The sequence below is a fragment of the Anarhichas minor genome, unplaced genomic scaffold, assembly GCF_050575085.1.
Source record: "Anarhichas minor isolate MPS153535 unplaced genomic scaffold, ASM5057508v1 ptg000007l, whole genome shotgun sequence".
Taxonomy (NCBI): Eukaryota; Metazoa; Chordata; class Actinopteri; order Perciformes; family Anarhichadidae; genus Anarhichas; species Anarhichas minor.
In genome coordinates, this window is record NW_027466453.1 from 2,689,013 (window position 1) to 2,702,453 (window position 13,441).

Below are 13,441 nucleotides of genomic sequence, written 5' to 3' on the forward strand. Positions count from 1 at the left end.
ATGCTTGACCAAAATATCACACTAAAAATACTTCATTACAAGTAAAATTCTTGCAATGAAAATATAGTAAAAGGATGTACTTTATACATTATTAAAAACATGTCATATTTATGATGGGTGGTTTGAATGCATACTTTTTTATTAGCTCATCACACGTTTTGTATGTAAAATCTGGATTTCTAAAGTTATTAGTAGGATAATAGCTGTCAGATAAATGTGAAAGTGCGATATTTCTCTCTGAATTGAAGTAAGGTAGATGTATAAAGTAGCATAAAATGAAACAATATATCATCCATATTTCTAAAACATTTTCGGGGATAGTCTGTGTTGTTACACTCCAGTCCAGTAGGCGACAGTAATGCTCCGCGTGCTTCGATATGCCCGACGCCAAAACGCTCATTTCACAGAAGAAATATTTTTCTTTTCGGAAGAAGATCCCGACAAAGCGGCCCTATTTCTTTTCAGCCAGAAAAAGTCGAATAATCCAAAAACCGACGATGTACGCCAGGACTAATACCGGCAGCACACATGGAGACTTTCAGGACAGAAACGGAGTGAATTACGTGACATCGACAGAGTCTTTCGGCCACTGCTCTCAATTGTTCTGGAAAAAGGATCCCAACGACTCCGGAGTAAGAAAACCAGCTGCTACCACCGTTAGCTAGCGACCCCGGCCAGCAAATATCGTTATCAAACGGCTAATGGAGTAATATTTAACCAACGAAGCACCATGCAGTGCCTCTTTTGCACACGGGGTTGTTTACCGAGCGTCTGGAATCCAGTTTAGCATCACTGAGTGATGTGAAGCTGCAAGCTGTGCTACAGAACCGCTTCGTTAGCTATCTGCTAACGCACCAATCGTCATGCTGAGTGGCTCACGGCCTAGTTTTGACTCCTAGCTGCCGAGCTAAGTTGCTAGTAATTATTAGCTCCTGCATACTGTATATTTCACACCTCCCATGAATGGTTTGGTGAAATTGGAAGTGTTTGCTCCGCACTGTGTCGCTGCTGTGTTGTAAAGAGACGCCGACGGGTTAGAGAGGGGGAAAAGCATGTTATTGTAGCCGAGCATCACCGAGCTAATGCTAACATCAGACAACACTGACTGCCTGAGCCAAACACAGCGCGGCTAGCTAACACCGGAGCCCGTGCTGCAAAACAAAGCTATTTTTTTTTCGGTAGCACCTTGTATAGAAACTGCGCTCCGAAAAGGTCTGCTCCGACATTTGCGAACCGCAGAAGGGTTTATTTGAGCAGCTGTGTCCGTGTGTGTGCATGAGGCCCCGCAATATTGTCAGCGAACAGCGCAAAGTAAACACGACCGGGCTGTCCCACAGGAAACGGGAGCGGAAGACGCCCCGCGGAGGACTTTGAAAGACCTCTTTGTGGTGCCAGACTGTGCGGTTCATTCATGGTAGCCCACAGCCGAAAGATTATCTGCACCGGCGTACACAGGCACACACACATTCATTTATATGTTAAACATTTTCTGTTGAATGTCCCACTGCATAGTTTAGTCCCAGAGCTCTTGTTATCGTTCAGGGGAGCTGGCAGCACTTTCCAGGTGTCACTCACCTTATAGTCCTCTTGTCGCTCTCAAACTACGTGTATTCAAACGCAGCATCGTCAAAATGATGATTTAACACCATCCACGGTCATTGTGTGTGTGTGTGTGGTTCTATAGGACGCACACACTAGCTCTCGGTTAACGGTTGTTTGCACAGTGTCTCCCATCTCGGCCATTAAACTGTGAACTCTCTGGACCTCTGTGGCCAAGAGATCTCATCGCATTGTGTTTTTCTTGTGTTTCAGTATTTGTGGTGTGTTTCTACATGCCGTGTGCACTCAGTGGCCACTTTATTAGCTACACTTGTAAAAGCTTACTCAATTTAATCCAACAGCCCTGCCACATATTCTACCTTAAACATAATGTCCAGTTTTGATTGACGCTGTTCAAGAGGTGTTAATTCAACTACATGTTTGATATTGAGGTTGTAGTTTGCTGTGGTGTTGAACTGGATGCATCACATTGAGAGGCGTTTCTAATGGAGTGTAGGCATAGAGTGATGCAGGGACGGTGTATTTAGTCGGCCGACCCCGGAGATGACTTCCCCACGTCAACAAGCCAATGGGATTTCTCTGTTTTGGATTATTATTATTATTATTGTTGGATTATACTCTGTTTTGTTCAGCAAGATAATCTTCTCAAAGGAGCACCGCTTTAGTGATTTTTAAAGCGCGAGAGGTAATCGGCAGAAGTCAAATTTGTGGCTGTAAAGGAACTGCGCCACGGTCACATGACTTCACGTCAACGCAGCTAAACTAAAGGACTAGTTTTTCTCGCGATAATCTCTCAAACCTTTAACTGCGGACCTTATTTCATGCACCTAAACCAAAATCTATTGACAAAAACCCCCAAATACCAGTTTTGTTTTGGACTCATCCCTGCCGCGCGCGAATGGAAGACAATTAGAAACGCATGTACACATAATGCAGTATGCCGGTACTACACCCGTCACTCGCATACAGTTTGATTAACATCTCTCTGAAAGTTTGGACAAAACCTGGCTGCTACAATAGACTTTGCTGTGACAGAGCTGCTGTGTTGGATCGCATTAGATTGTCTGTGCAGGTGCACCCTAATGATAAAGTCAGCCGGTTTTCCGTTTTAGGCCCATGCAGATCTCTAACATGGGCAGAGTTGCTGTCCGTGGTGCTGAGCTGCCTCTCTTCAGAGCTTCACACTTTTCCTGACATGCATCCTGTGGCTGGCCGGTGTAAAGCCATATTTTATGTTGTAGTTGAAATTTGAAGTCGACTGCCCTTATGCTGTAAGGGCAGTCGACTTCCCTTAAAATGTTTCTTTGCATTCCTACAAAATATCACAGTGAAATGATTGGCCATTAAAGGTTTGAATGCGTTCCTCTCTCTGCGACAGCCGAGTTCGACCATCAGCTGGTGCGACCAGCTCCCCACGTCCGCGGCGGCCCTCTCCAGCTCCAGTCTCTCCTCAGCGTCCCTCTCCAGCTCCAGCCTCTCCTTGGAGTCCCGAGCGCCGCCGCCACCGCCAGCGGCCGTGACGACGCCGGTTGACATGGACTCGGATGAGAGGCCGTACATCTGCGACCTGTGCACCTGCGCCTACAAGCACGCCAGCTCCCTGCTCAACCACAAGCTCACCCACAAGATCGGAGACTTCAGGTAGGGACCCCAGACTCCTTCACGGTTTCACTGCATCCCAGGCAATCAAGATGCTCAAATGTTGTCGAATAAGAGCTCCTAACCGTCTCGTCTCTAACCATTTTGTCTCCAAAAAAAACAAACACTTAGGTGCGACTTTTGCAGCAAGCCCTACACCAACTACATGTCCCTGCGCAACCACATGCGAATCCACGGGCAGAAGCGCTACATGTGCGACCTGTGCGGGAAGGCCTTCCGCCTGGCCCGGTACCTCCGCAACCACCAGAGGATCCACGACGACGGGCCCAACCGCTTCGACTGTCCCTCATGCTGCAAGAGCTACAGGACCATGCTGGAGCTGGCCCAGCACCGCTGCACAGCTGCCTCGACCAACCAGGTGGGTTCACCGTGAGGTGGTGGTGGTGGTGATGATGATGATGATGATGATGATGATGATGCCTGGGCTGCTGTGTGTTGGGTCGCATTGGTATTGTTGGTATAACAATTCTGTGAGAGCTTTTATGTTTTATACTTGCATGACATTGCAAGTATAAAACATACACATAAATTCAGGATGTTTTGCTACATAAACGATCATGTTTATGAATCACAGTTCCTCGCTGAGCAAAATCTTTGCTCATAGCAGTACCTGTTGTTTTCCTTTGCTTTTATTTAAAAGCAGCTCAATCTCAACAAATTTAGGAAATGATTAATTTAATATGAAAATACATGAACCAGATAAGTTTAACGATTCTTAAGTTCTTTTCACATTTAATTTGCACATCTATATGTTTTTTTTGTCACAAGTACGTGAATATTAGGTGGCAGAAATCCCATTTTTTTCCCGCAACAAGGTAGACTTGTCTGAGCTTACGCAACGCGGATAAAGGCGTCGCCCAATCGCGTTGTGCGGAAACGACATATTCAAAATATGCCCTGTAGTGTAGCCGAGGATTATAGAGCAACAATGCAGGGGCTCCTCAGTTCAAACTGTGACGGCAAACTTTATTACTCCTTTTTAACCTCGACAAAGGCAGCGCAGACCAGCCGCTCGTACCTTTCACAATAATAGCCGTAGACGTGACACTGCGTAACTGTTAACCGGAGGGAACTCGGATTCACTCAGAGCATTTTGTTGAAAGTAAATAAAATAGCTTCCAGTAGTTTAGTCTATTCAGCAGTTTACTTCAGACAGACGCTGCTCTGGGTCAATAGGTCAATAAATTGAAATTATTGATCTGATGTGAATGAAAGTTTAACTGGAGAATAATACTCCTGAACTTCCCGTGATGAGATCCGCTAAAGAGAAGACGTGTCACTCCGCTGGAGGAGTTGGAACTACAGATTCACTCCTGATTGAGTAGTGGTGTTACAGAGTGATGCTTCTTCCCTCAAAATGATTAGTAACTGATTTGAAATCAAAAAATCGACCATCAGATGTCATGGGGGTGCTGCAGTGTCCTTCTCAGGAAGCAGAGCGCTACAGCGGCAGCATTTCAACTTTAAAGGGGACCTATCTTAAAGAGACAGGCGCTAAAACCGAGGGGTTTCAGACAGAGGGTGAGTACAGGTACAGGATGGCCTTAAAAACATGCTCAGATAATCACAGTGACCGGCTCGTCGCTGCCAACTAACAGTCCTGCTTATAACGGAGCTAACTGCTAATGTAACGGAGGTTGCATTGGCTTGGCATTATGATCAAATTATATTATATATATTTTTTTTTTGTGTAATATATATATATTGTTTAGAAGGAGAACACTAATGCCCCTAATGCTGATATTTAGTTAAAAATACAATAATTTATTTCCTAATCATTAAAATTGTGGGGGTTTTTGCCACGAGATGTTAAAATAATAAAATACAATTTTTATTTTTGATTTTTTTACTTGTCCCAATCCCTGATTTTCTGTTATTTTATCCCTTTATTTTTAATAGGTCTACATTTTAACTTTCGGACGAGTGAGTTTGGCTTAAAAAAAGCTCAATGTCAAGCCCAAGGTGACCTCAACGATTGTCCCTTTTTCCAGACTCTGTACATGTATCCTACGTGTTAAATAACATGTATTTCATCAAAGGATAAAAAAAAACTCGACTCCTCAGTGGGGGGGACAACCAAACTGAAACGTAACGTTGTTCAACTGTGACGCAGCACTGTTTGTCCACCTTTACCACTCGATTCAACATTTCACATTATTAATGATTCTGTGGCTGGCGTGGTTAAACTGGAGGTGCTCCACAGATTGTGTGTGTGTGTGTGTGTGTGTGTGTGTGTGTGTGTGTGTGTGTGTGTGTGTGTGTGTGTGTGTGTGTGTGTGTGTGTGTGTGTGTGTGTGTGTGTGTGTGTGTGTGTGTGTGTGTGTGTGTGTGTGTGTGTGTGTGTGTGTGTGATGACGACGACGTGTGTGCATGCAACACATTGTAGCACATTCCTCCTGACCCTCTGTCCTCTCTCTTGCGGTGGAGTTAGGGTTAGGCTAAGTTTAGGGAAAGAGTCAGGCTTTAGAGGTCAGGGAAGCAACACAATTCCTCACAAGTATAGTAATACAAACTTATGTGTGTGTGTGTGGGGTTGGTCAATAAGAACCGGTTCAACTGCCCGTCCTGCTTTAAGAGCTACCGAACCATGCTGGACCTGGCCCAGCACCGGTGCAGCGCCGCGGCCAAAAACCAGGTTGGTGTGAGCGTGAGTGAGCATGTGTGTGTTTGTTGTTGTTTGTGTGTGTGTGTGTGAGAGAGGCAGAGTCAGCAGAATGAACTGTAGCTGTGAGTAAGGGCCAACTGGTACAGTAGAGTTTTAGACATGACGGTCAGGAAGAAGATCCTTCTCTGATCAGAACGCCTCAAAAAGCTTTTTGAGCAGAAAATGTCTGCGGGTGTTTTCCTTTGATCTGTCTCAGTGCTACTGAAGAGAAAAGCCCTTTTGATAAATCCAACCAATCAGTAACTAATACTTAACAAAATGCACAGAGAATGGCAGAAAATAGTGTCCATCTTCTCTGCTCTCATAGACGACCTCCGACCTGCCTTTAACATGTTAAAGAAGCGGTTGCCACTGATGACAAGCAAAGGCCAAGAATTGGTTGCCAATTCCTCAAAATGGTTGCCAGTGGCAAACCGGCAACTGTCGGTGTCGACCTCTGCGATGTGAGACGAAATCCACAGTAAAATGACATCCCAGAGTTCAGTAGGAGCTAATATGAGACAATATTTCCTATCTTTTAAATGTAACCCCAAGTGTTGTAAAACTACTTTCTGCTCTGTAAAATGTAAACACACCTGATACAGATGACGGTCCCAACTACCAAGATGAGACCGCAAACAAAAAACAGAATTTTCCTGAGACACTTAATGTAGATCAAATATTAGACGTCTTCTGCAGCTGTGACTCTTCAGGCAGAAGTTAACGGCGGTTGTCAGAGTTGGAGGACAAGTTGACAGGGCAAACATACGAGCATGCTTACAGAGGACAGGCGTAGATTTAGACAATAGGCAGTGTATTACCAACAATAGATGTCCGTAGCCACGCCCCCAGTTTGGAGAAACAGACAGGAGTACCAGCATGGGGGGGGCAAAGCAACAAAACAAAAAAACAAATTTGGGACACCTAAAAATAATTCTGTTGAAGTGTATATTCAGAATATTTTCACCTCTTCACCTTGCCCTCACAGACAGCAGTTTCCGACGGGGAGCTGAAGCCGTCACCTGTGCTCTCTCCAAAGCCACAAGACTCCATTGACAAAAACTGTCCTTTTATCTTGCAGGACACAGGAGTTGCTGGTCGACCGCTGCATCGATCGGTTAGTTTGTTTGTGTTAATAGTGTGACTTTGTTTAACTTGAAATAACCAATGGAGTCTTTGCGTGAGCGTAGATAACTGCTTCAGTTCCCCGTCGCAAGCTTAGACTGTACAGCTGTCGGACGCCAACGTAAACCGGCAACAACATTTCAAATGTGGCATGCAATTGATTTCAAATCAATCAACTAATCTCAAGTTGGTTTTGCCGCTGCCCTCGTCACCAGCAGTTACATTGCTTTGCTCCTGTGCTGGTACTCTGCTTCTCTTATCTGCTGTAGACGACACACTGACTGTGGATCAGCACCCAGTACAACCCCACTTCAAAACACCTGAACTGTCCCTTTAATGTTGGAGTTGACAGTCTGTATAGTTCTAAATTTGCAGTCTGGGTAGAATTGATGTTTGTGCGAGTGCGTGTTTGTGTGTGCATGTGCGTACTACCTTACCACCCCATCCCTCATATTACTAGTTTTACTAAGAGGAAGTGAAAGGTGCCGAGTCCCTGAGACAGAATTTAAATGCATAAACTTGAGACATTTACGCTGAACTGCAAAAGAGTTATCCCATCTGTCCATCTCCTCCGCTCGTCATCTTCTCCGTGCGTTGCCGGCATGCATCTGTCACCAGTTATGCGCACAAAGACTCAAATGGTTTACAGAATGTCTCTTCCTCCTCCCATCCAGTCCGGCAGTCGTCGTTACGCCGCCAACTCTCGCCGTCAGCAGCAGCAGCAGCAGCAGCAGCAGCAGCAGCAACAGCAGCAGAACAGCGCCAACTCCATGATGCAACCGCCGCACGGAGGACACGGCCAGCAGGAACCTCTGCCCTCCCACTGCGTCTCCCCCATGTCCCAGGGAGGGCCAGGCGGCGTGTCCAGCCAGTCTGTGCCTGACCCCCACCAGGTAGGGCAGAGAAAGTCCCGGTTCAAGTTTCGGGGCGCCAGACGCCGTGGAGGGGGAAACCGTTAAGTGTTTTGACAGGAGCATTTGTCGGCAATGCGCTGAGAGCTCTCTCTCCGTCTTTTGTCTCCCGGCAGGGCCGTCCCAGCTCGGTGTCCTCCCAGAGCAGCCAGCAGAGCATGAGGAGCTCGTCCTCCAACAAACACATCTCCTCCAGTGCCACCCCGTCCTCCTCCTACTCCCTGCTCCAGCCCCTGGTGCCTGAGGTAAAGGAGCTGAGCTCGGGATACACTAGGCTGAGCGCCAACCCCATGGTAGGAGAGAGCCGCCGCCGCACCCCCCGCCGTCCGCTGCCTAGCTGCCTCCTCCCTGTCTGGCTACTAACACCGGGAGAGAGGGACTAATACTTTTTAACTTTAGTGTCCACCGGGAGCCTCTGCTCTCGGCTCACGTCCTCCCTCCTCTTAGGACAGCTGTTTGCAGCTTAGGACAGCTGTTTGCAGCAGAGACGCCCGGTGGACACAGTCTTAGCCGTCTCCTTAAAGTTGGCTTTTAGTCTGTTGCTTTTCTTTTCAAACATATTTTGGGGCACCGAAAGAAATTTGCAGAGACGATTCAAATGTCCCGTTAGCATGACCTCCCTGCGCCAAGTTGTCCCCGTTAAAGTCAGGAGCGGGGTGTATCTTACCGTTTATATTTCAACATTAATATTAGATTTGAATTGATGACCTTGTAGAAAAATCATCACACCCGCAGTCGGATAAATTTGCTCGTGCAACCCTTTTTTGTATTTATTTTTTGTCTGCGATACTAAAACGATATCTCACTTGAGCCCGGCAGCCAAATATCTTATAGATATTTTAGACTGGTCTCAGGCCAGTCTTAATTTTGCTATAATGCGTCCTTTAAAAAGTCCTAAACCCCAGAAAAGAGTCAGCATCTTTGCACTTCCGGTTCCCTCGTCTCAAAGTCAATGTCGCACGTTAAATAAAGTATTTAACGTGTATATTTTTTCAATACATGCATAAAACAAAGTTGTGATTTATCAAACATATATGGCGCATCTGGGCTACGTTCCTTTTTTGTGCCACATTTTTCAGGCAGTTTTTGGACGCCCATAAAAGTAAAAATATTCTTAACTTTTCAGCGCCAGAATCGCACCGCTCAGCCAATTAAATGAGCAAGAGTAGATGTGGCTGGAACGTTGCGTCTCGGTGCGATCGGCCCCTCAGAGTTTCACCCACATCCTCGAACCACTATCTCTTCCAGGATATTTCAAATGCTCGCTCGCGCTTCAGCTGCCGTTTCCTGGCGAATGCCTCATCGGTGCTGTTCATGTGCAACTCTCAACACAGATGAGGAGGAAGGGAGCTGGCTCAAGTATAGTTTATTTATAAAGGGACAAAAGTTGACCAAAGTTCTAGTGGTAAAACAACAACATGATTTTCGGGTAAGTGAGTTGCTAGATTTATTAGCCCAACGTGTTATTTTACTTACGTGTAAAAAGCAACAGACTGAAACCCGCTTCACTCTTTCTTCAGCTCGGGCTCTGAACTTTGCGGTAGGACGCTACTAACTTGGGGGCTGTGCTGCAAACTTAGTCTCGCCTTTTGACTCTTTGACACTAATCGCTCACTCGACTCGGTGTTGCACATGTTGAAGCTGAGGCTGCACAAGTCATATTGTATCATATACTGGCAAAACTAAACCTGTTTTTTTTTTTTTTTAAATGCCTGTTTTATCGGTCAACAGGCATCAAGTTTAATGTAACAATTGAATAACCTCAAATCTTCATGTTGGGAGTCTGCAGGTCCAAAGCAGGTTTTATACGCTGGTGAATGGAACAGGTCTTTACCAGAGTTCAGTGTTCTGGTGGTTCACGTCCACAATCTGATGCAAAGTCCCAATCTGGATCTATTTAATGTTGGAATATACAACCCCAACTAGAATATATGTTAATGATTTCATGTGGACTTCCTCTGTAACAATGCAATATGTTTACACGAAGAAAACATTTTTCAAAAACTGAATATATATATTTATATGTATATTTTCACATATATTTTATATATATATATAAATATATAAAATATATATGATCAGCCAAAAATCATAACTAAAAGATATAAAGATTAATATCAAAACTTACAGAGATCTAAAAAGACATTGAACAGGAATTTGACGCCTCAGTTAATATTGTAGCATAATTCTATGACAGTTATTGTATCTTGATTCATTCATTGTAATGACACGAACAGACCTGCAGACATCCTGTGAATGTTGCTCAGACGTGTGCAGCTCAGCTCTCCATCTTCTGTCTCCATCTCTACGCTACACCTTCTCTGTGTTGTCTGTCTCTACGCTACAGCGTCTCTGTGTTGTCTGTCTCTACGCTACACCTTCTCTGTGTTGTCTGTCTCTACGCTACACCTTCTCTGTGTTGTCTGTCTCTACGCTACACCTTCTCTGTGTTGTCTGTCTCTACGCTACACCTTCTCTGTGTTGTCTGTCTCTACATCCATGTGTCTCAGTGTAACACCTTCCTCTCTTCCTCCTCCATCTGAACTCCACCCTTTGTGTATTGATTGTTGTTATAAATCTGAGAAGTCCCTCTGCTCTGCTGACATTGATATTTTACTCTTCTGCCCTCTCTTTACCCTCCACCCCCTTCTTTCTCTCCAACTCCACCTTTTCTCGACTGTCTCACACCGGTTCTCTCCCTCTGGCTCTCTACCCGTTCTCCCCCCACCTCCCCCTGCAGCCGAAGCACCAGGACACTTTCTCTCTGGCCCCCCAGAGGCCTCTCACCACCATCAACCCCATCGGCCACTCCCTCCATCCGAACGGAGTGCCCACGCTCAAGCCTTCCCCCGTGCCACGCACCATCCAGGCCATGCCCTGGGAGCAGCGCTCCCTCTACAATCAATGAGACCCCCCCCACACACACACACACCAGGAACCAGCCCCCCCCCCCCCCCTCACGTCGTGTCCAGCACCACACACCCTCCTCACCCCCCCTCTCCCCACACCCCTTTCGGACCCAGCATTGAGGAGGGAGGACTTTGGACGCCCCTCCACCGCCTCGCCCCTCCTTTTGGAACGTTGTGTTTGGGATGGGGAGGAGGGGGCGGGGCAACCCTTGAGAACTAGTTGAGATTGAATAACTGAGTAGTTAGGTTTAAAAAGAAAAAAAAAAAAATGTGTTGCCTTGACCCTCATGTATGATCTATGCCATGTACTGGATATAAGTTAAAATGTCTGTCCCCTCACTTAAGAATTTATCTCCCCGTCCTCCTCTCCCACTGTAGTTATGAAAATATCTATCCTTCCCATTATGAATAGTGTCTCCCCCCAACCCTCCTTTTTGTTCCCCCCATGCGTTCAATGAAACAAAAAGCTATTCTCTATCCAGAGCGTATTCCAGGGCGCCAAGTAAATGTGACAAAATTCTCCCTTCGGCCCGATATGTTTTCCTGAACATAAAACGTTTAAGTCAAATGAAGCTTCTAGAAGGAGAAGGGGGAACCGTTTTCTCTGTTGTTTTTTTAAGCGTACCCTCTTCAACGTGCTCCAGAATGAAGACTGTGTATGTTGTGCGTTCAGGAGGCGTCCTGACAATTTCCCGAAAGCCGTTTCCTTCACAACTCTCGTCTTCGAGCATCAGCAGTAACGACCAGGACAGACACCAACGCGAGGATGGTTTGGCTCCCTAGTGTTCCGTGAAAAGGACCTCAACGTTACCGGAGGGGGGGGGCTCTCGCTCTTACCTTCTCTTTAACACACAACTGAAAGCTCACTAGTTTGTTTTTTGGTTCTAAACTTTCATCTGACTGGTGGCTTGTTGTTGTTGTAGTTTTAACGATCTGTCGAGTGGGGGGAAATAAATCTAGACGACCCCCCCCCCCCCCCCCCCCCCCCCTTTGTTTTTAACAAACTGTCGACACGTTTGTTCCTCTTACTTTAAAGCACTTTAAGACAAGTGCTGTATAATTATTACTGTCTCTGACCCCCCCCCCTCTAGAGCTGTGTCGGCTGTTGAGATGTAACATTGGTTTACGTCAAACCCCCCCCCCCCCCCCCCTTCACAGCTGCACCTGGAAGCTACAGTCTGCCAAAATGCAGTATGCCTGCAGCTCTGGACCCCCCCCCCCCCCTCCAGTGTCTCTTCCCTTCTAGAAAAGTGTCGCGTGTCACCGCTCCCAGGATGGATTTAGTTACCGCCCAAACCCGCAGGGTTGTTTCAATAAACAGTCAATCACAGTTAACGCCCGAGTAAGCGCAAAGAAGATGGAAGTCAATATTTGTTTTTTGTTATTTTTGGTAAACGGTCAATTTTTGACTAACAGTTTTAATCATGGTTCCAATATGTAGTTCTGTTACGTTTCTCTCGCTAACACGGTGTTCGTTTGAAATACCACAATTCTACTGACATTGTATTTTCTCTTTTTAAAGTTGTTTCTATTTTTATTCATGACATGTTTCCATTGTTGCTTTTTTTCTCTCTCTCTCTCTCTCTCTCCTTCTCTCTCTCTCTCTCTCTCTCTCCTTCTCTCTCTCTCTCTCTCCTTGTAAAGTGTCTGAGTATTTAGAAAAGTGCTATACAAATAAAATGTTTTATTATTATCACCACCAGCGCTGCTTTTCTTACGCAGACGATGACACGGCTGCTTTTTAAATCAAATTCTTGATTTTTTTTCTTTTCTTTTGTTGCTGAGAACTAAATGGATGCATGTGGATATTTTTACATGGAAATATGTTTTTATTTTGAGCTCAACTTGTTCGCTCCTGCTTTCAAGCTCATGGCTCCGGAGCAAGTAAGTAAGTGGACCCTTGAGTGAAAACCGAGACGAACCTTATTTTATAGTTGTAACCACCGCCTCTGGCATGGCTTCTCTGTTGATTTGTAGTGTTTACAAACAGCCACCAGAGGGCGACATCGTGAAACCGTCTATTCTCTAGAAATAAGATTCACAACCGTATTTATTTTGTTATTTTAAATTCGCTTAATTTAACCAGATCAGTCAATTGAGAACCATTTCTAATTTACAATGACGTCCTGGCCAAAAAGGCAGCAACAGATGGCAAGTCGTTACAAACCAAAATAAAATATAGAAACATCTCAATCTCATACAAGAATTACAACATAATATGAACAATAAAACCATTCGGACTGTACACCACCGATAAGTCGTTACTTTCTCTGAGTCTCAGCTAAAGCCACCCTTTACACCATTTATCATGTTAAGGAAAGTGTGTGTGTGTGTGTGTGTGTGTGTGTGTGTGTGTGTGTGTGTGTGTGTGTGTGTGTGTGTGTGTGTGTGTGTGTGTGTGTGTGTGTGTGTGTGTGTGTGTGTGGTAATTCTTTGACTGGGTGCTTCAAACGGCTTCAATCGTCTGGTGGCTAATAAACCTGTTTTTGGTCCCATCAGCTGACTAAACTATATTAATACAGTCGGGATGTCACGTGAGATTTTAAACAGAAACTCTTCTCTCTCCCATAAACCGTCAGCAGGAAGACTGCTTCCTTTCCTCATTCAAATAATACTCAGTCATAATGAGAAAT

At 45.3% G+C, this 13,441-nt stretch overlaps 1 protein-coding gene across 6 annotated transcripts; it reads left to right on the top strand.

Moving 5' to 3' along the window:
• Positions 1-402: 402 nt before the first annotated feature.
• Positions 403-12,507, top strand: LOC142939443 (uncharacterized). 6 transcript variants are annotated; one of them, XM_076082632.1, is made up of 8 exons: positions 403-632; positions 2,939-3,201; positions 3,331-3,577; positions 5,765-5,854; positions 6,945-6,980; positions 7,663-7,881; positions 8,016-8,190; positions 10,602-12,507. In XM_076082632.1, exons 1-8 carry the CDS (start codon positions 498-500, stop codon positions 10,805-10,807), a joined length of 1,371 nt encoding a protein of 456 aa, XP_075938747.1. In that variant the 5' UTR covers positions 403-497; the 3' UTR covers positions 10,808-12,507. The 6 variants fall into 6 exon arrangements, with proteins under 6 accessions (XP_075938747.1, XP_075938750.1, XP_075938749.1 ...); XM_076082635.1 differs by having other exon boundaries at positions 8,016-8,144; positions 10,640-12,507; XM_076082633.1 differs by having other exon boundaries at positions 404-632; positions 8,016-8,192; positions 10,640-12,507.
• Positions 12,508-13,441: the final 934 nt, after the last annotated feature.

Coding starts and splice junctions, on each gene's coding strand:
- LOC142939443 (XM_076082632.1), top strand. CDS start 498: ATGTACGCCAGGACTAATACCGGCAGCACACATGGAGACTTTCAGGAC. Junction 633..2,938: donor AGGATCCCAACGACTCCGGA/GTAAGAAAACCA, acceptor TCTCTGCGACAG/CCGAGTTCGACCATCAGCTG. Junction 6,981..7,662: donor GTCGACCGCTGCATCGATCG/GTTAGTTTGTTT, acceptor CCTCCCATCCAG/TCCGGCAGTCGTCGTTACGC.